Source organism: Musca vetustissima, unplaced genomic scaffold, assembly GCF_032173495.1.
Source record: "Musca vetustissima isolate MV318-11 ecotype Yass unplaced genomic scaffold, APGP_CSIRO_Mvet_v1 utg34591, whole genome shotgun sequence".
NCBI lineage: Eukaryota > Metazoa > Arthropoda > Insecta > Diptera > Muscidae > Musca > Musca vetustissima.
The window spans coordinates 17290-42074 of NW_026883799.1; the positions used below are offsets into that span (position 1 = coordinate 17290).

Here is a 24785-nt window from a genome sequence, read left to right on the forward strand (position 1 = left end):
CTAATGTGTTGCAAAGCAATATTTTGTGGTTGCCACAAAAAAATGTGAGTAACAGCTTTGTAATCCTTTCAGACAAAAAGGAAAGACGGTGGCCGTCAAAAGTTTTCTTGCCCACCGGTTTTCATTAATCATTCAAATGATTAATCATCTGAGACGACTTGGGAGAAATTAAAATTGTTTTTTGGTTTGCGAAAAAAAATTTAATTTTGAAAGGCTCGATTGAGTTTAGGCAATGTTGTAATAAATTTAAAATATTCACATTTTTTATTTAATTATAATTTTGATATTTTAATTAAGAACATAAAATTAATGATTAAAAAATTGTTGTTTTATTTTTCTAGCACGCAATCCAAGTGATGATGCTGAAGTGATTGGCTATCCCCGCCGTGTCTCAACTAAGGCCGACGATGATGATGGTGACTTTAAGGATTTTAAGGGTGTCATTGATACCGCTTCGGGTTATCCTTTCCTGCAACCAAATCCCTCTATTTTGAATTTCGGATTCTTTGATTCATTTGATGGTAAGTTATACCAATTATATTTTGTGAAAAAAAAACTTTTGCACAAATATTTAGAAATTTCATAAAATCTGAATAGAGTCCAGATTTTGATTTGATTTAGTGTAACCTTGCATAAAAATGTTTATTAATATGGTGGAAATTGGTGGAGTTCGTCAAGTTGACCGTAGACCTTAACTCATTGTTTCTACTTGATTTTTCTGTTTTAAATCGGTATATATCATACAATTGTCTAATAAATCCTATACCTCTGTATATCTTACTTCCCGTTTGGAGGTCTTATAATGTCCCTCTTCTAGAAAATTTGATAAGGAACAAGCAGAATACGTCAATTTAAATATCTCGTTGAATATATTCTCAACAATGGGAACTATACCTAATTATTATTGTTATATGTTTTGGAGAGCAGATTCTCTCTAAAAATTGAACCCGTTCTGAAAATACTTATAAATGAAATATGGCATTTTTTTGTGAATGTGTAGATTGACATCCAAGACATTTCTTTTGATAAAGCTCTGTGAAGAATGTAGCTTGCCGATTTACAGTCATTTTGTAATTTTTCAAATCTAGTCAATTGAAATGCTAAATTAGACCCTTTTCTTTTAAAAAATCTTCCATTCCAAAACCATTAATGATCATTTTCTGTGCAGATGTATGCCAGCCAAAGACCAGAAATGCCAAGACCCTAAAAATAATAAAAATTGGGCGGAACGTTTATATCAAAGCTATGTCGTTTGGTCGGTAACAAGCCTCATTTATTCGGTCGGTAACAAATCTCATTTATTTGAAATTACCGATCACTCTCAGATCGATGAGATTTCAATCGGTATAGCCCGAATTTGCATATTTTGAAGTATATTTCGTAATATTCTAAACGTCATTGATACATGTAGACAAATAAGCCTTCTCCTTCGATGGAACTATACAATGAGATAATAAAGCAAACGATGATCTGAACTTCGGTGTTCTGGGTTCTAAGAGAGTAAATAGTTTCCTTTTTTTTGTTTTGTTTTGTTTTTTTTTTTTTTCAAAATAGTCAGGCTGAATCCCAGTTTGTTGTTTTTATAAAAAAAAAATATTTATTAGTGGGGAATGTAGGGCATTGTCCGCCAAGGGGTAGGCAGGGAAGACTATAGTTTCGGATCTCGCCACTGATCCTCATCAGTTCCCTTAGTTTTTTGTTGGGATATTCTCCCCAGAAGCTATTTATAGCTTCTTTACAAAAAACCTTTCAAACCCAAATGTCTCTTGTGACAATTCGAAGTTCTTTTGTTACCAGCGATACGACCCCAATGAGAAGTTCGTTTCGTTGGCGCCTGACTTCGTGGTCAACAAGGTATCCCAAATAATCCGCCAACACTACTGAAGTAAATAATTTCCATAAAATAAAATATAATTATATTGTCAGGTTTTAATAACGTGTGTTCCTAGATCTACATTTTAGTATATCAATCGTCATATCTCGACTACTGTATGTCTATCCATTATAATTTGTTAACACAATATAGGCCACAGTTATCGTCACGCAATTTAACAAGAAGGGTCGCTTCTAGACAAAGGAGACCTATATTGTTTTTGATAATGATCCGTTAATATGTAAGGGACAAATGGACAAACAAAAATATGTTTGTCTGTTTTTCTGACCGCTCTAAAGGTCACAATTGAAAAATTGAAAAAATTGCATTCTACGGCATATACATTTCCTTCTGAAGAATATAGGTGGGAGAAATTGACAGTATATCCAAGAGCAGTGGTTGATGCCAATTATATACTTATATAGGGGAGTAAAACCTAAATATTTACATAGATCTGATTATGATCAAGGACGACGTCTATAATTTTCGGTGTTGATCAGAGGCTATTTAGGGGATCGATGCCAAAATTGAAAGCCGAACATCATAAATTTAGAAGGGCTGTTCGATCAATACTTAGCGGCTCAAATGAACCCAAACATCTGGGATGCCAGGGTAAGATAGAGGAGCTGTTGACTTCGAATCCGTTAACAGGTTGCAAATATGACAAAATATTACCCTGCCTCTTAGTTGTGTAGGGTATCATATGGTCGGCCCCGTCCGACTATACCGCTCCGCTCACTGTATTTTTTTGTCATATCACGTCCGCCTCACGGCTACATACATTGTTACGACTAAGGAGTAGGTTTTGACCACAATTATTATTGAACAAATTTTTTTACAAACAATTTTAAAGCGATTAAGAATTGTCCATTCTTTGGTCTGTTCACCTGTCTGGTGTTCACAATAACTACTATGAGAGTAAAGGATTTGATCCAATCTTTGCAGAATATATCTATATATATATTGATCTACTCCTTCTGGAATTTTGAATATCATAAGAGTTCGTTTATCGGTCTATTTCTATTTATCGGTCCACTCCTTCTGGTGCCTAATTCACATGAGGCCAAAATTTTGAACATTTCTAACTATCGTATGAATGAGTATGCGATTTGATCCAAACACTGACATCGTAATATTTTTACTTCTTCTCCCACAAAGAGTAAAGTTTGTGATTTTATATGAAGATCAAAGAGAAACCGACTTAGTCCATCAATTGCCCGTTTTAATAGTTTTGCCAAACCAACATCAAATCTGGTAACTTCCCAATATCTATGTGGTCCATTTTTCTAATACATTCCCCAAAAATTTTTTACAACTTAAGTATAGAAGTAGTAAAATTGCCTAACCCCCCAACAAAAATTGCTTACCTGTAAAAAAGGATGGTATATATCTGTCGACAACATTGATTGATACATTCTCAACTTCCACCATAAGGTGGGGAGTATATTGCAAATTTAATTCAGTTTGTATTTTTGATCATAACAAATCTCTAAATTAAATCAGTAAGGAAAGTCGTAAAGTCGGACTGGGCCGACTATATGATACCATTTACCACATTGGGTATAGCCTACAGTTGTATCCTAACACTTTCATGTCAATGTTCCCTCGAAGGAATTTTGATTGAACGAACTTAAATATGTGATCTTTATCTATAAGTGAACCGATCAACATCGATCCATGCACATGCGTTTCTGCAACCTATACTAAATTTTATTCGGGCAGATTTAGAGTCGTTTGCATACAATGGGACTAATCTATTTAAGGGACGCTACACCCGCGCTACACCAATCTTGACCGATTATATTTATCCCAGTTCATTCGATAGCTATACACTCACAGAGAAACAGTTTGGAATCGATCGGATTATTAGTTTTTGAGTTATCGGGCACAAAAACGCTGTTTGGAGAAAATGCGTTTAAAGGCTTCTTGTCGTCACTTGATACTGGCAAAATAAATCGGCTATATCTACAAGTGTTATTGAGATTTTCACTTGAAATTTCATAGGGTACTCCATTAACATAAAATCGGCGGAAATATATATGGGAGCTATATCTAAGTCCGAACCGATTTCACGAAACTTATCACACATCATTCTAGACTTAATTCAGTACGCTATGCCAAAATTCGTGCAAATCTAAAGATATAAGATATAAAATCAGACGATAATATATATGTGAGCATATCTTAAGACATAGTACCCAGTACCACAGTGTGGTTAAGGGTATAAAAAATAGTATAAAAATAGTTTTGGTACCGTCCCAAAAGTTAACGTTATCGTCCTATTTTCTATATAGTGAAATGGCTGCAATTCAATATTTGGGTTTCTCGGAGGGTTAATAACTTCAATTTTCCAATATAATTTTATAATATTTACTTATATTTTCGTAGTGATTTTTTTCGCATTGATCCGATTTTAAAGATAAAATTAAAAAAATATTTATTTAAAATATTTTAATATTTCATTCTTGCAATCAATTTTTTATTAGTTTATACAACTTGAAGTGTTATAATTAAAACATGTCAAGACAACCATGCCTGGCGTATACTTAACCACGTCAATCATACGCACGGTAAGCCAATTAACATAAATATTCATACGCTCCAATGGACAATGACCAACCAACCATGACATGATGTGTTGAACTTGTCACTTTCTTTTTTTGCCCTGCTCAGCAGCTATCTCGCTGTTTCAGAAAGTAGTCTTGTTAACACTTTCATTAATTGTATGCATGACAACTGAAATAATAAAAAAACAACAACAAAAGCGTTTCTCGGAGAAATAATAATTTCGATATACTTCAACGTTAAAAAATGCTTTAATGACAGCGTTAAAAAATGAGTGAAAAAAATATATCTGAAGGTTGAAAATGTGTAAAAATGTCTTTATCCTGGCGATAAAGTTTTCATCACTTAAGCGGATTCAATTCCAAAAAATAAAGAAGAAGAACAATGATAGCAATTGAATAAATATCCAGCAGATATGCATATGCGAGTGAGAAGGGCAGTCAAACACACACATACACACAGGCAGTGCATAAAGCAATAACAACAAGGAGACGCGATTGATATAATTAATTTTACAACATGAAATTCAATAATTGTTTGTTGAAAAAAAAATGAAAAAACTGAAACGAATAAAAACAACAACGTCGAAATAATAAGCAATTGAATAAAAACGAGATCGAATTCGTAAAGATATGGGAATAAAATTAGTGCAAAAACATTAAATGCAATAATAGTCACAGTCACATAAACACATATACAGACAGACACACACAGATAAAGGACACACACACAGATAAAGGACATGCCATTATTTGCAGCAAAAGCCGACTGGTATATTGAATGTGTGGATGATATCAGCACTGCTATTGATATCATACAAGTGCTCTTAGTTGCTCTCTTCCCCCTTCGGCTGTGTCTCTTTCCCCCTCGACCGCTCTCTCTCTCTCTCTATCACTAAATGACTTACGTGTATCGTGTTGTGGCATCATCACAGATTACCATCAATGGAGTTGCTGCTGATATTCTGTCCATTGCTGCCTGCCCCGCCACCATCACCGAGCGAGATAACATGTGAGAGAGATGAGATGTGATGATGTCGAAAATCGTTGACAATATGCAACATTTGCACATTGTGAGGTGACAATTTTACGCAACATAAAATTTTAATTAATTCGAATTTTATTACACCAACAATCCGGCCAGACATTCGAATCACACGCACACACACATCCATGTATCCATACATAGGCGAATAGGCACCTGCTCGTTGTAGTTAGTAGGAAATACAGACAACAACATAACACGAGGGGCATAAGGATACAAAACCCGCCTGCCGGAGCATATGGTAAAATGTGATTTTATGTGGTATAGGTGTCATATGAACTGAACTTCGTTTGATAATACCCGTTTGGTTGATATGGTGGCTATGTGTGTGTGTATGTGCTTGCTTAAATGGATCGGTGTGTGTGTGTGTGCGTCTGATGGCTTAAAAGGTCATATTAAATTGCATTTGTAAATATAACGACCTATCGTCAGGGGATTTTAGACATTGTCGTCGTTGCTACTCAATGTCATTGTTGGTGACGATGCTACACACCCACGCTCTCACTCCAAAGTGTCCTTAACATTGACACATACACAACTCACACTAAAAAACTTTTCAGAATTTATAGGTGCTGGAGTTATATTTTATTGTGTCTGTGTTCAAAATAAATTTGGATATTTTTTTATTAAAATTAAACAAAAACTTATAGTTTATTGTTTAATTTTTTATTTCATTGTGAGTAAATTGTTTTTAAAATAGTTTTCAAAATATACTTCGGTATGGTTAACATGTTTAAAGCACTCGGATTTCCACGAATATTTTTGGGTCATGAAGAGAATGCTTGTGGATTAATGGGAAATATAATTTTAAATTTCTCGAAATTGGACACATACATTTCGCTTAGATCTTTTGGTGTTATATATTGGTTATATCTCTCTTCCATGTAGATTTTTTAAGTATTTTCATTCGGAACACTCCCTCCGGTTTCCAAAAATTTTACTAAATATGTTTTACAGTTACAAATACATCCCATAAAACTGTACCGTCATAAAACTGTACCGTCGCATATTTTGGTATTATTTCTTTACCAAAGTGACCGTAATTTGTCGTTCCGTTCCGATTTTTTTTGTGGCTGTCATACATCTATTCCGAAAATGATGAATACAGTTCCATGTTTTGACATATCAATATATACATATTCCGCACCATTGTCAGTATTTTTAGGACTTTTGTCGCATTTTTCCTCCAAAGTGTAGGTAATGTTGAAATGCAGATCCATGTTTCGTTATTTTATACCGAAACATGGACGACAGTATGTCCGTCCTTCCATATGTCTGTTGAAATCACGATAGAGCTCGCAATATTTAAGATAGAGCTTGGAAATTTGGCACATACACTGCTACTACTCATAGGATATTTGGAATTGAATTGTCGATATTTTGGGGATTTTGTACATGTTCTTAACCAAGTTTGCTGTAATTTGGTATGTTGAGTTTAGATTTGGTGACACATCTTCCTATCAAAACTTATAAATATTGGTAATTTTTTTACGAATGCCCCCATATAACCGTGCTCTCACATAATCGGAATTTGGTGGCTTTTGATACGTTTTTAAACCGAATTATGTGTAAGATTTTATTGTGTATATTCATTATGTGGCACGAGTCTAGAATAACGTGTGATAAGTTTCGGGAAAATCGGTTCAGATTTAGATAAACTTCCATATATATTTTCGTACGATTTAATGTTAACGCTGTACCAAAGTCCCTAAATATCTTTCGATTTGCACGAAATTTGGCATGGCGTACTAAATTAAGTCTAGAATGATGTGTGTTAAGTTTCGTGAAAATCGGTTTCGATTTAGATATAGCTCCCACATATATATATTTTCGTCCGATTTTAGGTAAATGGTGCACCGAACTCCCAACATTTGTCCCATTGGCACGAAATGTTGCACATCGTATCAAATTCAGATTAGAATGACGTTATTACGTTTGACACCACGGGCATCTCCTCGGCAAGTTCCCTCTGCGGAGACTGTAGAGTGCAGAAGCCACCGAGCGGTGTTTGTTGCTGTTTTGCTCTCCTTGCTTGACCTTTTCTTCCATTGGAATATGTAAACCGATCACCGCAATCCTCTGCGATTGCATGAACCACAGCGTTCACTAGTCGACCAACCTCCTTAGGGTTAACTTAGTCGTATAACGTCTACGCGTTATCGGACATTCCAATCGCCTGATATTGGATTCATAAATATGAAAAATGTAGACTATTTGTGTGGGAGGTACCAGAAGGGGTGTACTAATGAGTCCCATCTTCAAACTTGATCTAGGCTTGGTAATGGTAATAGGTTGTGCTGAGTTTGGTTAAAATCGGACATTCCAATCGCCTGATGTTGAATTTATAAATATAAAAAAATGTTGACCCCTTGTGGTGAAGGTACCAGAAGGACTGGACCAATGAATCACATCTTCGGACCTCGTCTAGGCTAGGTATAGATAATAGATTATGCAAAGTTTGGTTCAAATCGGATAATTCGCATCATATTATAGAATTAATTTTTTCCACAATTTTGACCATTTTGTGTGGAGGTACCAGAAGGAGTGGACCGATATTCCCCATCTTCGAACTTGAACTAAGGTTGGAAGAAATGTTAAGATGTGTAAAGTTTGGCTGAAATCGGTTACTCCCTTCGAGAGTTATCGTGCTTACCAGCCGGCCAGACAGACGGACAGATTTTGTCCAAAGAAACAGGGGGTCTAAAAACAATATTTTGATGAGGCAAATTTTCACCGTATCAAAGTGTACATACCCTCATTAGCCACAAGGCTGAGGATATAAAAATCCACGCCTGTTGGTCCATAAGACTGAGGATATAATGCTCCTTCTATATCAAGTCCTTATTCGCCTTTCCGTCTTTTTTTCTTGAACCATTAACTAAATACCGCAAGACGACATTCTACAAAAATGTCGCCCATACGATTTTATATAGGATCTCCAATATCCGCAATCGATATTCGTGTGTTTTTCCCCTTTCCATTTTTACTCGATCCTTGCTCGGAAAACATATCTATGGACACTAAATTTCGATTTGTCGGAGATATTTACCATAAAAAGAGACAGGAGACAGATCCGGATAGCTAATGTTTCGAATTGGTTTTAATGAAGCGATCCATATTAATTAAAAGCTAAAATCCTTTTTTATCACATTCAAATCAACTAGACTATAATGTATAATTTTTTCACAAATGTATTAGTGTTCGTATATATACACTTTTCTGAACAAGGGTCAGGTAAAATGGAAACGGTTGATGAAAACAAATTAATATTGATTATTTTTCTTTGAGGACAATATCTAAATCTTATGAGGGACATTGTTGTAGAATATTTGTTAGTCAAAAATCACGGCTTGTTATATTTACTTTACGGTTCAATAACATAATACGCACAAAGGGCCCGAGAAAGAAGTTGGATATGCCTTCATTCGATTTGACAGCAGCGATGTCATCTCAAAAATGACCAGCAATAGCCTGAAACAAAGATATAAAGCTTTTTCTTCGTGGACTTAAGATATACAAGCAAAAATTAATCCCACAATATCTAAAAAACTTGATTTATGGCGAATATTTCCTCCAGGGTTCTTAATACAGTACAGTGTAAGTGGCACAACCTTCTGCCATTTCTGTTTTATTATATCTTCAGTTCTCTAAACGAGAACCCAAAAATGCTAACATTTAATTCAGAAATACCATTATCCATTTCTACAAAGGTCATTCCTAGTCATCACCCATGTTTCCTAGTCCTTAAGCCGATAATATTTTCCCAATCAGTAAATATTTTTAAAGGACGTGTAATGAAAATTAGAAGATTCGGTACTAACTCCTTAAACAAATCCTTGATATTCGAATATTCTGCATTCCATCAAATAAAACAAAATGTCCTTACCTCTTGTTCCAAATATAGTTGTTGTTCTATATTTCGAATTATTAATATACTCTCCCATGCCATATATATTCCCCCTTCGAACAAGTCCACTTGTAATTTGCATACATTTGTCCACGCTTCATTAGGAAATTACAACAAATGTTAAATTGGATGTAGACGCCTTAACTAAATGTTGTGTATGTGTATTAGATTTCAAAACAACAACAAAACCCGAAAACATTTTGTAATGACATTTTGGCATAGATTCAATATTGTTTTTGTTTTTTTTTTTTTTTTTGTCATTCGAACTATTAATGGTAACATGCCTAAAAGGAAAAAACAAGTGACAACACGACAATATTGTTAAGCCAGAATTTAAATGAAACCTTATACGACATGTAAATACGATTTCAAGGTAAATGTGACAGAATAGCTGTGTATCAGTTGGTATGTGCCCCCGAAACCGCCTCTAAGTTCCTCTAAGGGGATTCTAGAACACGCAACATGCAACAATGAGCTATTTGATGACCACTGACATGGAAAGGCATTAAATAGTGATGTTGTCTCTTCTCTGCCTGGTGACTGTCAGATGACATTTAGCAGGTCGATGAGGTACATGAATGAGAATGAGAAAATAATAAGAAGAAGAGACAGCAAAGCAAAATACTTGACATAATTCTTATGACACAAAGTGTGGAAAAAAAGAATGCCATGGTTTTGTGTCGGGGTAGAATGGGTGTGTTTGTGCTTTCTTTGAGATTTTGTGGGTTAGAGGCTTCCCCCTTACGGTTTGGAATGCCTGAGGGCAAATGATGTGTAAATAATTATATAATTATTTGTATGTGACAGAAAAATGAAAAGAAAATATAACATAACAAGGGGAAAAATAGCAAACGGTGTTAACGATTCTAGGCTGAAGGTGGAAGGTTAATGTGTGTCTGTCTGTGCTAATTTTTAATGTAAATAACTAAAAGGAAAACACATAATTATAGAACAAATACATATGTGTATTTAAAAAAGTTTAAGATTTTTGTTGTGGGTGAATGTGTGTTGTTTTTATTATTTATGGACATCCATTCACACATCTTTAGTAAATGGGAAAATATTTCATGTTATTTATTTTTACACATACGATATCTTTATTGTATTATTCTTATTATTATTATTTATGGTTACCCCCTTTGGCCATAAAAATGTCTTGTATTTCACAATAAAATTTATTTTGTTTTTCTATTTTAAATTGGTATTCATTATTGTTTATCTGTGTGGCTAAGAATGATTTAGAATTGTCTATTAAAAAGTTGTATCCCCAAAGGCGATATATTGTACTTCGGGTTGATACCCTACATAACAAAATTCGAACAGCTCAATTGTTTGCAAAATAATAAAAGTGTGTAACCCCTTAAACAAATCGAAGTCTATTGTTTATAGGGTTAGAATAATTTTTCCTGAACCTTACAGAAGGCGAGGATTTTCTAACAATATTTTTTCAAGCACTTGCAGAAGGCGAGGATTTTTTATCAATATAATTTCAATCACTTACAGATGGCGTGGATTTTAAAAAATATTTTTTGAAGGTCTTACAGAACGCCTGTATTTTAGAGAATACTTTTTAAAGGACTTACAGAAAGTGTGGACTTGAAAGAATATGTTGTAATAACTTACAGAAGTCGTAGATTTTTAAGAATGTTTTTTCGGGGCCTTCAAAAGCCGTGGATTTTTTAAAGGAAAAAAGTCAATTCTATACAAAAATTTGACAGTAGTCCGAATAGTCTGGAGAGAAAATTGTTTAACAGAAAAAATTGTCAGTAGTCGAGGAAATTTTTTCTATAGAAAAAATGTCAATGGTTGAGGAAAATTTTTCTATAAAAAAGGACATAAAAGGACATAAAAAAACAAAACAAAAAATCGTCACCAGCCACATGAATTTTTATTTTATTGACAAAAATTCGTCAGTTATCGGAGGACATTTTTTCCAATAGAAAAAAAATCGTCATAAAGAAGATTTTTTCTATGGAAAAAAAAATCCTCAGTAGTCTATAGAAAACCAATAAGGAAAGTAGTAAAGTCGGACTGGGCAGAAATCATTCTAGACTCAATTATGTACGCTATGCCAACTTTCGTTCAAATCGAGAGATATATAGGGACTTTGGTACACCATTTACATTAAATATGGACCGATTTTCAGGAAACTTAACACACATCATTCTAGACCTAATTCAGTACGCTGTACCAAATTTCGTGCAATTCAAAAGATATATAGGGGCCATTTACATTAAATCGGCCAAAAATATATGTGGGAGCTATATCTAAATCTGAACCTATTTTTCTTAATTTTAATAGGGTTCGTCCTTGGGTCAAATAAGTGACCTATGCCAAATTGCATCCAATTCGGATCATAAATGCAACCTGTACTTTGTTTACAATTTAACATGGACAGACGGACGGACAAGCATAAATCGTCTCAGAAAGTGATTCTATGCATATTCTCAAAAGGAACCATGGGTCTATCTGTATTATTTTTGCCTGTTACAAACATATGCACAAAGACATAATATCCTGTACCACAGTGTGGTGAAGGGTATGAAAATATGTCTGTAGTCGGAGGACATTTTTTCTATAGAAACAAATTCGTCTGTAGTCGGAGCACATTTTTTTCTACAGAAAAAAAAATCGTCAGTAGTCGGAGGACATTTTTTCATATAGAAAAAAAATCGTAAGTAGTCGGAGAAGATTTTTTCTATAGAAAAAAATCCTCAGTGGTCTAAAGAAAAATATTCGTCAATAGTCAGAAATTTTTCTATAGAAAAAATCTTCAGTAGTCGGTGGAGAATTTTTTCCAGATAATTTTTTTTCTACAGAAAAAATCTTCAGTAGTCGGAGGAGATTTTGTTCTATAGAAAACAATTCATCAGTAGTCGGAGGATTTTTCAAAGAATAATTTTTCAAGGGCCAGCAAGGCGTGGATTTTTCAACGAATAATTTTTCAAGGGCCAGCAAGGCGTGGATTTTTCAACGAATAATTTTTCAAGGACCAGCAAGGCGTGGATTTTTGAACGAATAAATTTTTGAGTCAGAGCTCGACCACGGTTAACCCACAAATTCTAAGTTTTGGTCGGTGAAAAAAGAGTTGGGCCCAAATAAATAATTGTGCCAAGTTTTATCGCAATAATCAAATTTTAGAGGTGTAGATGCCCCGTTTAATTGATGTTCATATCGTGAATCAGGTGTCTAACGTGGACAAGTTTTAATTGCTTTCTATTTATCTTCAATCGTCATATTATTTTGAAACTCAGGTGTACATTTAATTTAGTAGCTTCACTTTACATTTAACTATGAATTGTTTTCATTTAACTTACCAACAATAATCACACTTAATTATTTTTGAAGATCCAGCATATTTATTCATAATTCTATAATAGAGTACTTCATTGGCCAACATAAACCAACATCATTTGTGTTTTTTTTTTCTCCACAAACCCTCAATATTTCATCTAATGTCCATAAATAAATGTGTGGTAAATTCTTGCTAATGTTCAGACATCTGAGTTTTTAGCCCCCCAAAAGGCAGTAAATCAAATCATAAATGTTCTCTAAGGATTTATGCACAAACACACTCACATACAAACACTCACTCACCAACACATACACACACAGCTGAAAATACAAAACATTAAGTCATTATAAAATTTTAGATAGCTAACAATAAGGACTAACAATCAGTAGAAGAATGAAAACTACAACAATAACAATAATAACAATTCCAATTTTAATGGGGCAACATTTAAAATCAATATAAGCCCCTTCTCACCATTAGTATGGAGTATTTCTGTTTGGGGTTTTCTATTCACATTGAAATAGAACTAAAACCCAAACGGAATTATGTTTCACCTGAGCAGTAACTGAAAAGATGTTGAGATACACACATTTTAACTTCAACTCTTGTTTTCAACTTTTTGTTTTTTTTTTTTGCTTTGTCTCAATTGATAGAAATATATGTATTTTTGCTATGTCTTAGTTCTTGTTCTCTGTTAGTGAGTGCGTATGTCATATAATAGGACAGAATAGTATTGGGGAGCTAGATTTATTGTTTTCCCCAGTGTTACATGTGACCTGTCTGCAAAATAACCGGTAATACTTTTAAATGTTATTGGGGTTTATTTTTATGATTGGTGGTGGTATATAACAAGAAATAAATGTTGAAAAAGACATAAAGGAAACCTCATATTTATTTTTATACCCTTCACCACACTGTGGTACAGGGTATTATGTCTTTGTGCATATGTTTGTAACAGGCAAAAGGAAACGAGATAGACACATGGTTCCTTTTGAGAATATGCATAGAATCACTTTCTAAGTCGATTTATGCATGTCCGTCCGTCTGTCTGTCTGTCCATGTTAAATTGTAAACAAAGTACAGGTCGCATTTATGATCCGAATTGGATGAAATTTGGCATAGGTCACTCATTCGACCCAAGGACGTAATGTAAACGGTCCCTATATATCTTTCGATTTGCACGAAATTTGGTATAGCCTTATCATTTAGGTCTAGAATGATGTCTGCCAAGTTTCATGAAAATCGGTCCAGATTTAGATATAGCTCCCATATATAGTTTCGTCCGATTTCATGTAAATGGTGCCCCAAAGTCCCTATATATCTTTCGATTGGCACGGAATTTGGCACAACGTATTGAATTAAGCCTAGAATGATGTCCGCCAAGTTTCGAGAAAATCGGTCCAGATTTAGATATAGCTCCCATATATAGTTTCGTCCGATTTCATGTAAATGGTGTGCCAAAGTCCCTATATATCCTTCGATTTGCACTAAATTAGGCATAACGTACTGAATTGAGTCTAGAATGATGTCTGCCAAGTTTCGAGAAAATTGGTCCAGATTTAGATATAGCTCCCATATATAGTTTCGTCCGATTTCATGTAAATGGTGCCCAAAGTCCCTATATATCTTTCGATTTGCACGAAATTTGCTATAGAGTACTGAATTAGGTGCAGAATGCTGTGTGCCAAGTTTCCCAAAAATTGGTTCAGACTTAGATATAGCTCCCATTTATAACTTCGTCCGATTTAACGTAAATGGTGCACCAAAGTCGCTATATATCATTCGATTTGGATATAGCTCCCATATATAGTTTTGTCCGATTTTATGTAAATGGTGCACCAAAGTCCCTATATACCTTTCGATTTGCATGAAATTTAGGACAGCGTACTGAGTTAAGTCTAGAATGATGTGTGCTAAGTTTCGTGAAAATCGGTCTATATTGAGATATAGCCCCCATATATATTTTCGTCCGATTGAAGGTAAATGGGGCACCAAAGCACCTATGTATGCTTCGATTTGCACGAAATTTGGCATAAAGTACTGAATTAGGTCAAGAATGACGTGTGTTAAGTTTCATGAAAATCGGTCCAGATTTAGATATAGCTCCCATATATAGTTTCGTCCGATTTCATGTAAATGGTGCCCCAAAGTCCCTATATATCTTTCGATTGGCACGGAATTTGGCACAACGTACTGAATTAAGCCTAGAATGATGTCCGCCAAGTTTCGAGAAAATCGGTCCAGATTTAGATATAGCTCCCATATATAGTTTCGTCCGATTTCATGTAAATGGTGCCCAAAGTCCCTATATATCTTTCGATTTGCACGAAATTTGCTATAGAGTACTGAATTAGGTGCAGAATGCTGTGTGCCAAGTTTCCCAAAAATTGGTTCAGACTTAGATATAGCTCCCATTTATAACTTCGTCCGATTTAACGTAAATGGTGCACCAAAGTCGCTATATATCATTCGATTTGGATATAGCTCCCATATATAGTTTTGTCCGATTTTATGTAAATGGTGCACCAAAGTCCCTATATACCTTTCGATTTGCATGAAATTTAGGACAGCGTACTGAGTTAAGTCTAGAATGATGTGTGCTAAGTTTCGTGAAAATCGGTCTATATTCGATATAGCCCCCATATATATTTTCGTCCGATTGAAGGTAAATGGGGCACCAAAGCACCTATGTATGCTTCGATTTGCACGAAATTTGGCATAAAGTACTGAATTAGGTCAAGAATGACGTGTGTTAAGTTTCGAGAAAATCGGTCCAGATTTAGATATAGCTCCCATTTATAGTTTTGTCCGACTTCATGTAAATGGTGCACCAAAGTCCCTATATATCCTTCGATTTGCACGAAATTTGGCATTTCCTGAAAATCGGTACAGATTTATATATATATATATTCGTCCGATTTTATGTAAATGGTGCACCAAAGTATATCCTTCGATTTTCACGAAATTTGGATTTATAAGTAAATGAAGATATCGGTTTAGATTTCGATATTTTGCTTTAAATTTATTTACATAATTTCCCATTGTAAGAAGCAACTCTATATCTGACCAAAATTTAGTATAGGTTGCGGAATGAAATGTTTATTTTAATGTTAATGGCCCTTCAAAAATGCGACGTCCGTTAGGATCCCATCTGTTGAATATACCCAAAGTGGTGAAGGGTATCATATAGTCGGCCCCGTTCGACTTTACTACTTTCCTTACTGGTTTTTTATTTTGCTTGGCAATGACATTGTTAAAGGTATTGCTATATTATTAATGGTATGAAATGGATATTTTAAGTCTACAGAGAAATGAAATTCGACAATGTTAAAATATTTAAAAACGAACAAATTTTTATATTAAATATTTGAAATTGGTTTCGGAATCTATGTGTTGCACTTAACTCCGGGCGAATAGTTTGAACCAAATATAAAACCACGCTGGACAAGAGACGATCCTAGAATTATTTAGTCTACAATAATATATATAGACTTAAGCCGAACTTATGAAGTGTTCCCCTCTATGAACTTGGTTATATATGTACTTTTGGTGCAGCCATGACATTAATAACAATATGTATAAAAGCTATAGGTAAATCTCGTTTGAGAAAATTGGCATGTGCCAATGGGCCTTGTCAAAACAAAAAAACTGAATTGGAAGACTATATATATGGGAGCTATAAATGTATTTGACACATGTTATTAAGCCATATTTACACTGTGCAATCGAACAAACGTTGGGTATAAGGTGCATAATTTCAAAATATATATTGGGATATTCAATAAAGTTTTAAATTCCTTCAAGTTGAGGCTTGCAACTTCATAACTCGCGAAATATTCAAATAGTCCATATAATATAAAAATAAAAGGATACCCGTTACGCAATATGGTCCTAATGTATGATTTTTCGATACATCTAATGCATCCACCAAAAACGATGAAGCCGGAATTTCGGTGTTTTTTTGAATTTTTCTTATAATCGGAAGTCGTAATTTTGCTTCGTTGTACATTGAAAATTAAATTACATTTGAACCGATTTATATAAAGTTTTACAAACATTATTTTACACTCACAAATTAGCGTGCAGTTTACACGAAATTGGAGGACAATATATTAAATATATATACCTAAATCTAAAAAATATTTCCAAGCGCTTCGGTCTTTTGCGCAGTTATTCCAATTTGAAAGACCATATTCGGCAATGTTGTCTTCCACTTGATTTTTTCATCTTATTCGTGGTCTTCCCCTTCTGCGTGAACCATCAGCTGGTTCGCTTTTATATGCCTTTTAGGCTGGGGCATCTTCACCCATTCTCACAACATGACCTAGCCAACGTAGTCGTCTAACAATGCCGATGTCCGACAATAGCTTGTATAACTCATGGTTCATTCGACGGCGATATTCACCGTCAACGCAGATCGGTCCATTGATCTTTCGGAGAATTTTTCTCTCAAACACTGCAAGAGCTGTCTCATCTGCTTGCGTAAGTACCCATGCTTCAGATCCATATAATATCACGGGTAGTATCAGCGTCTTGTAGAGTGTGAGTTTGGTCTGGCGGGAAGTAGCCTTGCTTTTGAGTTACTTGCTCAGGCCATAATAGCATCTGTTGGCCAACACTATCCTTCTCCGAATTTCAAAACTGATATCATTCGTTTTATTTATGGCGGTACCAAGGTATATAAAATCTTTCACTACCTCGAAGATGTAGTTCTCAAGTTCCACAGTTGGTCCGAGTCTACTAAACGTCTTGCGCGTTGATGCCATCAGCTTGGTATTCTCGACGTTTACTGCTACACCCATTTTGGCAGATTCCTTCTCAATTTGTTCAAAGATGGCAATTACCGCTCGCAATGTTCGACCCATTATTTCGATGTCGTCGGAGTAGGAGAGTAACATATGCTGTTTGGTGTACCGAGTGTCATTTCTGTTTACTGATCTTGTGCCAGTTAAAGTTATTCTGCATAGCCGAATTAATTTTGCAAACGCAGACATTGCGATATTGAAATCTAAACCTATTTCAATAAAATTTTGAAGACGCCATTTTGCACCCAATTCGGTACGCTATACAATTTTTTTCTCTACATAAAACTCAGAGTGGCAAAATTTTTACATCCTCTCCCAATATAGATTATGAGGGCAGGGACGTATGCAGGGGGGCGGCCCTGGGGGCCCGACTTTTCCCAATTTAAATAGGGTTCGTCCTTGGGCCAAATAAGTGAACTGTGTCAAATTTCATCCAAATCGGATCACAAATGTGACCTGTTAACAAAAACACATGGACGGACGGACGAACGGACAGACGGACATGCGTAAATCGACTCAGAAAGTGATTCTCCCGATCAGGGCCGATATTCTGGAAACTTGGCAGACATCACTCTAGGCTCAGTTCAGTACGTTATGCCAAATTTCCTGCGAAGGATATATAGGGACTTTGGTGCACCATTTACATAAAATCGGTCGAAACTATATATGGGAGCTATATCTAAATAAGGACCGATTTTCTCGAAACTTGGCAGACATCACTCTAGGCTCAATTCAGTACGTTATGCCAAATTTCCTGCAAATCTTTGGATATATAGGGACTTTGGTGCACCATTTACATAAAATCGGACGAAACTATATATGGGACCTTTATCTAAATCTCGACCGATTTTCTCGAAACTTGGCAGACATCATTCTAGGCTCAAGTCAGTACGTTATGCCGAATTTCGTGCAAATCGAAAGATATATAGGGATTTTGGTGCACCATTTACATGAAATCGGGCGAAACTATATATGGGAGCTATATCTAAATCTGGACCGATTTTCACGAAACTTGGCAGACATCATTCTAGACCTAAATGATTAGGCTGTACCAAATTTCGTGCAAATCGAAAGATATATAGGGACCGTTTACATTAAATCGGTTAAATATATATATATATATATATATATGGGAGCTATATCTAAATCTGAACCGATTTTTCACAATTTCAATAGGGTTCGTCCTTGGGCCAAACAAATGAGCTGTGCCAAATTTCATCCAATTCGGATCATAAATGCGACCTGTACTTTGCTCACAAAAATACATGGACAGACGGACGGACGGACGGACATGCATAAATCGACTTAGAAAGTGATTCTATGCATATTCTCAAAAGGAACCATGTGTCTATCTCGTTTCCTTTTGCCTGTTACAAACATATGCACAAAGACATAATACCCTGTACCACAGTGTGGCGAAGGGTATAAAAAAATTGGGAACAATATATCCAAATTCGTTGAAAACCGGCGCAAGCTCCCCACAATAACGATCTAGCGCTACAGCCCAAAGATCGTTATTGTGGGGAGCATGAGCCGGTTTTCAACGAATTTGGTTATATTGTTCCCAATTTTTTTTTTTATTCACTTTGAGGAGAAAATGTTCCAACGAACAATTATCAACATTGGCCCTGTTTCCTGGTAGCCCTTATATATTCCCCTCGTTACTCTGTATTTTGAGGATTTTTGGCACGATTTTTTAACCGAATTGATCATTTTCAGTAGGAAGATTTGATTCCCGATGAAGGTACCGAAGTTCTGGTTATGGTCAAGGACGACACCTATAGTTTTAAGTGGTGATCAGGTAATATTTAGGGGATAAAATCAAAACGTAGAATGGGATAAATCCAACTATAGAATTTGTCAAATGAGAAAATCAGCTTTTTATTGCGTAACTGTTCATTCTTGGGAAATTTGATCCGGAAAAAATTACTAATATCAATTCTACTGACAAAAGAGGTCAGATGTAGGAGAAATCCAAAAATGTGTATTGGAGTCTACAAATTTATTTTAAAATTAAACATTGCCTAAATAATGCCTTCGTCTTCTACCGTAGAAACTGTCAGTTGTGCAGATTCCCTTCTTCGTTATACAAAGCTTCTCTTTCGAACTCCTTATGCAAATAAATAATCTCTTGTTGGCACGTTGTGTTATGTTTAATCAAATAAAAGATTTTTAATGCCAGTAATTAGCAAACATCTGGAAATAATGCGAATTTATCTAAATGTTGCCAAGAGTAACTCTAATGCCAATAAATGAAAGGAAATCCCTGAACACAGTGGCATTGATAGCCAAAGTAGGTAAATTTTGAATAAACTAAAAATAAATCACCCATTTAAGTGAAATCATGGAAAAATAAAATTGCATTCTAAGAATATTAGATATCTTCTCACTTCAATTAAAACCATGAATACCAATTGTAAACATTTTTCAAGTAGGCGAAAAAATAAAATACTGTGTGACTGTACAGCAGATTTTTACAACGAATTTCTATAAAGTCGTAAGAAGCACAAAAAAAAGAAGCACTGGAGAAAAAAAATCAACAACGACAAATAAATGCATTAGCATTAACTAAAGACAAGCGACTGCAAAGTGCACAAGTAAATGTTCTCGTTGTTAGGTAAATAACACCAACAACAACATTCTTTCATTTAGTCAAAAGATAAAATCCTACAAAAAAGTAAATTTCAAACAGCTGTTGTAGTTCTCAGTAGCAATGGATTGACATTTCTTTCAATTTAGTTTCTGGTTGTTATTTTCATTTCTGTATTTAATATGTTTTCTGAATTTTTTCTTCTTTATTTTTAGATATTTTCCGTCGTTTTAGTGCTCGCTTCTGGCCCCATTCTCTGTTGGGACGTGGTGATGATGACAGCGATGAAAACTCTGGATCTGACACCTTTGGCATTTCGACCAATTTTGATCCTAAAAAGGGTAACACAACATCAACAGTAAAGGTTTGTGAACAAAAGGGGTTTGAAAGCGGTGTAACCGGCATTGGGAACTGACTCTCCGCATCATCCAAAAAAAATTATATTTAGGGAATGGCATTTTTTAAAAATATTTTTTCAGGAACTATCAATAGGCGTGGATTTTATATACCCTACACAACTATGTTGTCAGGGTATTATAGCTTTGTTCAGCCCCAAGAGTTTGTAACGCCGCGAAATATTGGTCCTAGACCTACCTTTAAGTATACCGATTGTCATATCTCGACTATCTGAGTTGATCTAGACATGTGTGTCCGTCCGTCCGCCTGTCCATTATAATTTGTAAACACGATACAGTCCACAGTTATGGACCAATCGTCGCGAAATTTTGCATGTAGAATGGGTTCGGCCCAATGAAGACCCCTATTGTTTTGGGTAAAGAAGGTTAATATTTAGGCGATGACATGGACCAAATATTTAATTTTTGTCAGTTTTTCTGGTCGCCCCAGAAGCCGTAATCATGGCCTAAACATCTCGAATTTTTACATGGAGGAGGGGATTGGGCCAAAGAATAAGCATGCCTGTTTTAAATGGACTCTGACTTTTGTGTGGAAAATTACAAAAATTTGTTCTATTCGATCTATAGGCTACCATTATAAGCCGAACATCACGACACAACCCACGGTGAAGGGTATATGAACAAGTAATTAGAAGTACTGTACAGAATATTGGTAATATTCGGAAAATATTCAGTCTAAGGAAGAGGTGCTGTTGACCTCTAATAGGGCAAGAGGGTGCAACTATCACGAAATATTAACCAAGCTCGGAAAAAATTCAGCAGAAAGATGGATTTCTGTGGTAGTTGTATGGGGTATCGTATGGTCGGCCCCGTCTGACTATACTGCTCCGCTCACTGGTTTTAAAATATTTTTCAGGGACTATCAATAGGCGGGGATTTGTATACCCTTCACCACACTGTGGTACAGGGTATTATGTCTTTGTGCACGTGGTTCAAAAGGAAACGAGATAGACACATGGTTCCTTTCGAGAATATGCATAGTATCACTTTCTGAGTCGATTTAGGCATGTCCGTCCGTTCTTCCGTCTGTAGATGTTGAATTGTGAATAAAGTACAGGGCGCATTTATGATCCGATTTGGATGAAATTTTGTACAGTTCACTTCTTTGGCCCAAGGACGAATCCTATTGATATTGAAGAAAATCGGTTCAGATTTAGACATATCTCCCATATATATTTTCGTCCGATTTAATGTAAATGGTGAACCGAAGTCCCTATATATCTTTCGATTTGCACGAAATTTGTTATAGCGCACTGAATTAAGTTGAGAATGATGTGTGTTAAGTTTCGGCAATATCTGTTCAGATTTAGATATAGCTCCCATATATTTTCGTCCGATTTAAGGTAAATGATGCGCCAAAGTCCCTAAATATCTTTCAATGTGCACGAAAGTTGGTATTGCGCACTAAATTAAGCCTAGAATGATATGTGTTAAGTTTCGTGACAATCGGTGCAGATTTAGATATAGCTCCCATATACAATTTCATCCGATTTAATGTAAATGGTGCACCAAATTCCTTATATATCTTTTGTTCAATTTCATGTCAATGACCTGTCGAAAAGACGACGTCTGTTAGGAGATTATGTAGAATATATCCAAAGTGGTGAAGGGTATCATATAGTCGGCCCAGTCCGACTTTACAGCTTTCCTTACTGGTTGAAACATAGTTTTTCAAGGACTATCAATACTCGTATCATTGAATTTTAATAGGCCCGGATTTTTTAAAAATATTCTTTCAGAGATTATCAATTTTAATAGGCGTGATTTTTTTAAAAATATTTTTTCAAAGACTCAAACAAGGCGTAGATTTTTTAAAGAATATTTTTTTCAACGTCTCAAACAAGGCGTGGATTTTTTAAAGAATAATTTTTTCAACGTCTCAAACAAGGCGTGGATTTTTTGAAGAATATTTTTTCATATACTCAAACAAGGCGTGGATTTTTTTAAGAATATTTTTTCAAGGACTCTAATAAGGCTGGAATTTTTAAAAAATATTTTTTCAAGGACTCTAATAAGGCTTGGATTTTTAAAGAATATTTTATCAAGGACTCTAACAAGGCGTTGATTTTTAAAGAATATTTTTTATGTACTTAAAAAAATTTAGGATATTTTAAAGAATATTTTGTCAAGAACTCAGTCGAACTAATTAATTAAGGTCAAGGGAGACCTATGAATGTTACACAACTTTTAAATTTTGTTTTGATTTCCAAAAATGGATATTTACATGTTCTTTTTTATATTCCCCCCAGGTTATCGATGGCCACAAGGTTGAAGTGAACGAAACGGTATATGGTGATGAGCACAGCGTCTTCAAGGTGCGTGTTGTCAATGTACGTCCCTTGGAAGATGGTGAAACTGTTGAGGAGACCGTTCGCACAGGTGGAGATGATGAGGATACCGCTAAGAACGATAAACCAGTTACATCTAGCCCTGAACCGAACCAAGCCAAGAAGGAGACTGAACTAGATGACGAAGAAGATGATGATGATCGTCGTGAGCCATTGGCCAAGAAACCCAATGATAATGAAATTGAACGCAACATTGATGATCCTGAGGTAAAATATTAATCAGAACGTCTTTGTGTTTTTTTTCAAATATGAAGTAATGTTTCTATACTATTTGAGTTATGTATGTATGAGTGTTTTGGTTTCTCTATTTTTTAATTAATTATATTTCTTTGTAATTATTTCTCTTTGGAATGAGTTATTGGAATGCCTTTTCGTTTAGTGGAAGTAGAAGGGGTTATGGTTTTCTGAACTTTTTCAAAATATTTTTTTTCTGTATCTCAATTAAAAACAAAAATTAAAATGTATTTAATTTCTATTTATTATTGACCAAAAAAATAAAAATAAATATAAAATAAAAGCCAAATATTTATTTACAACAGAAACTACAACAACAACAAATTAAAACAACTATCTAATGCGATTTTTCTATAAATAATTATTAATTAAACAAAAAATCCATTGAACTCTAAACTAACAAATATAAATACTATTACAACAACAACCACTATTACTATATATACTACAATTACTAATTAACACAATTTTATGATGATTATAAATATATTATTAATAATGTATATGAAAAAAAAATTATATATTTTTAATTTTTGAAAATAATACCTAAACAAAATTCCAAAGAGGATTTTTTGTTTTTGTATAAACATTTGTAAATTTATAAATATATACTGCAATGCTTTAATTAATTGGCTTTATTAATTTTTATAATTTTTTTCTTCTACTTCTGTTTCCTAAATACTAACAAAATTTTAAATTGTACATTTAATTGGGATGTTAAAGTTGTTTTAAATTTTATTGCAATGAATTTAAAAAGTTAAAAAAAAAATTGCATCCTCCCAAGGATTATTTTTTTTTTCATTTTATAATTATTATGAATTTTTATTCGTATCCTTTTTTTGTTTCCTTAACTAACCATATTATTTCTGTAATGTATTTTACTCATTTATATAATTGTCTTTATCTCACTTACCATAATATTGTAAATTTGTTTTGTATTTTCAAACATTTATCAATAATAAAAATAAAAAATGCTGCAAAAATAAATATTTATTGAGTATTTCTTCATGACTTCTTGTATATATTCGCTTAAAAATAAAACTGGAAAATAAATTTGTATATATGTATATTCTAACTGTTTTTTACTATCCCTTTCTTTGCTTCTGCCTCTGCTGCTGCCCATGTTCTTTAATTTAACTAGATTTAAGGATTAATATAATTTAAAACAATTAATTTAATAATAATAATTTTTTGACGATGTATGAGAGATCTAAGCGAGGATATTTTAATATTTCTATTTTCAAGGACACCCCAAAAATATATATATTTTTTTATTTTTCGAAACGAAATTTCAGACAATTTAAAATCGATTTACAAATGACCGTCTGTTCATCTGTGTGCCTGGCTGGGTGGTGCGAACGATAACTCTCATAGGAAGTAACCAATTTCGTCCAAATTTTGCAAATTCTTAATGTTTCTCTCAAACTTAAATCCAGTTCGAAGATGGAGCTCATCGTCGGTACACTTCTACTGGTACATCCCACTCAATATAATATTCCACTCTTTATAAAGCATATGTTGAAACTCTAATTTATTATTAATATTCAAATAATTTTGAAATTTTACAAGAAAGTATACGATTATACCTTTCATATGACAACACTTTTATTTGAATACCTTACTTACATACTTAGCTGGCTTGTTACAGAACGGTTGTTCCATAAGCCGAGCTTAAACCAGTAAGGAAAGTAGTAAAGTCGGACTGGGT

At 34.4% G+C, this 24785-nt stretch overlaps 1 protein-coding gene across 1 annotated transcript; it reads left to right on the plus strand.

Annotated features, from left to right (window-relative positions):
- Positions 1-340: 340 nt before the first annotated feature.
- On the plus strand, positions 341-23099 carry LOC133330805 (uncharacterized; the record flags this gene model as incomplete). Its single annotated transcript, XM_061539213.1, has 3 exons — positions 341-521; positions 20295-20443; positions 22745-23099. Coding segments are annotated over 3 exons (648 nt in total), but the record flags the coding sequence as incomplete, so codon positions are not given.
- Between the last annotated feature and the right edge of the window lie 1686 nt (positions 23100-24785).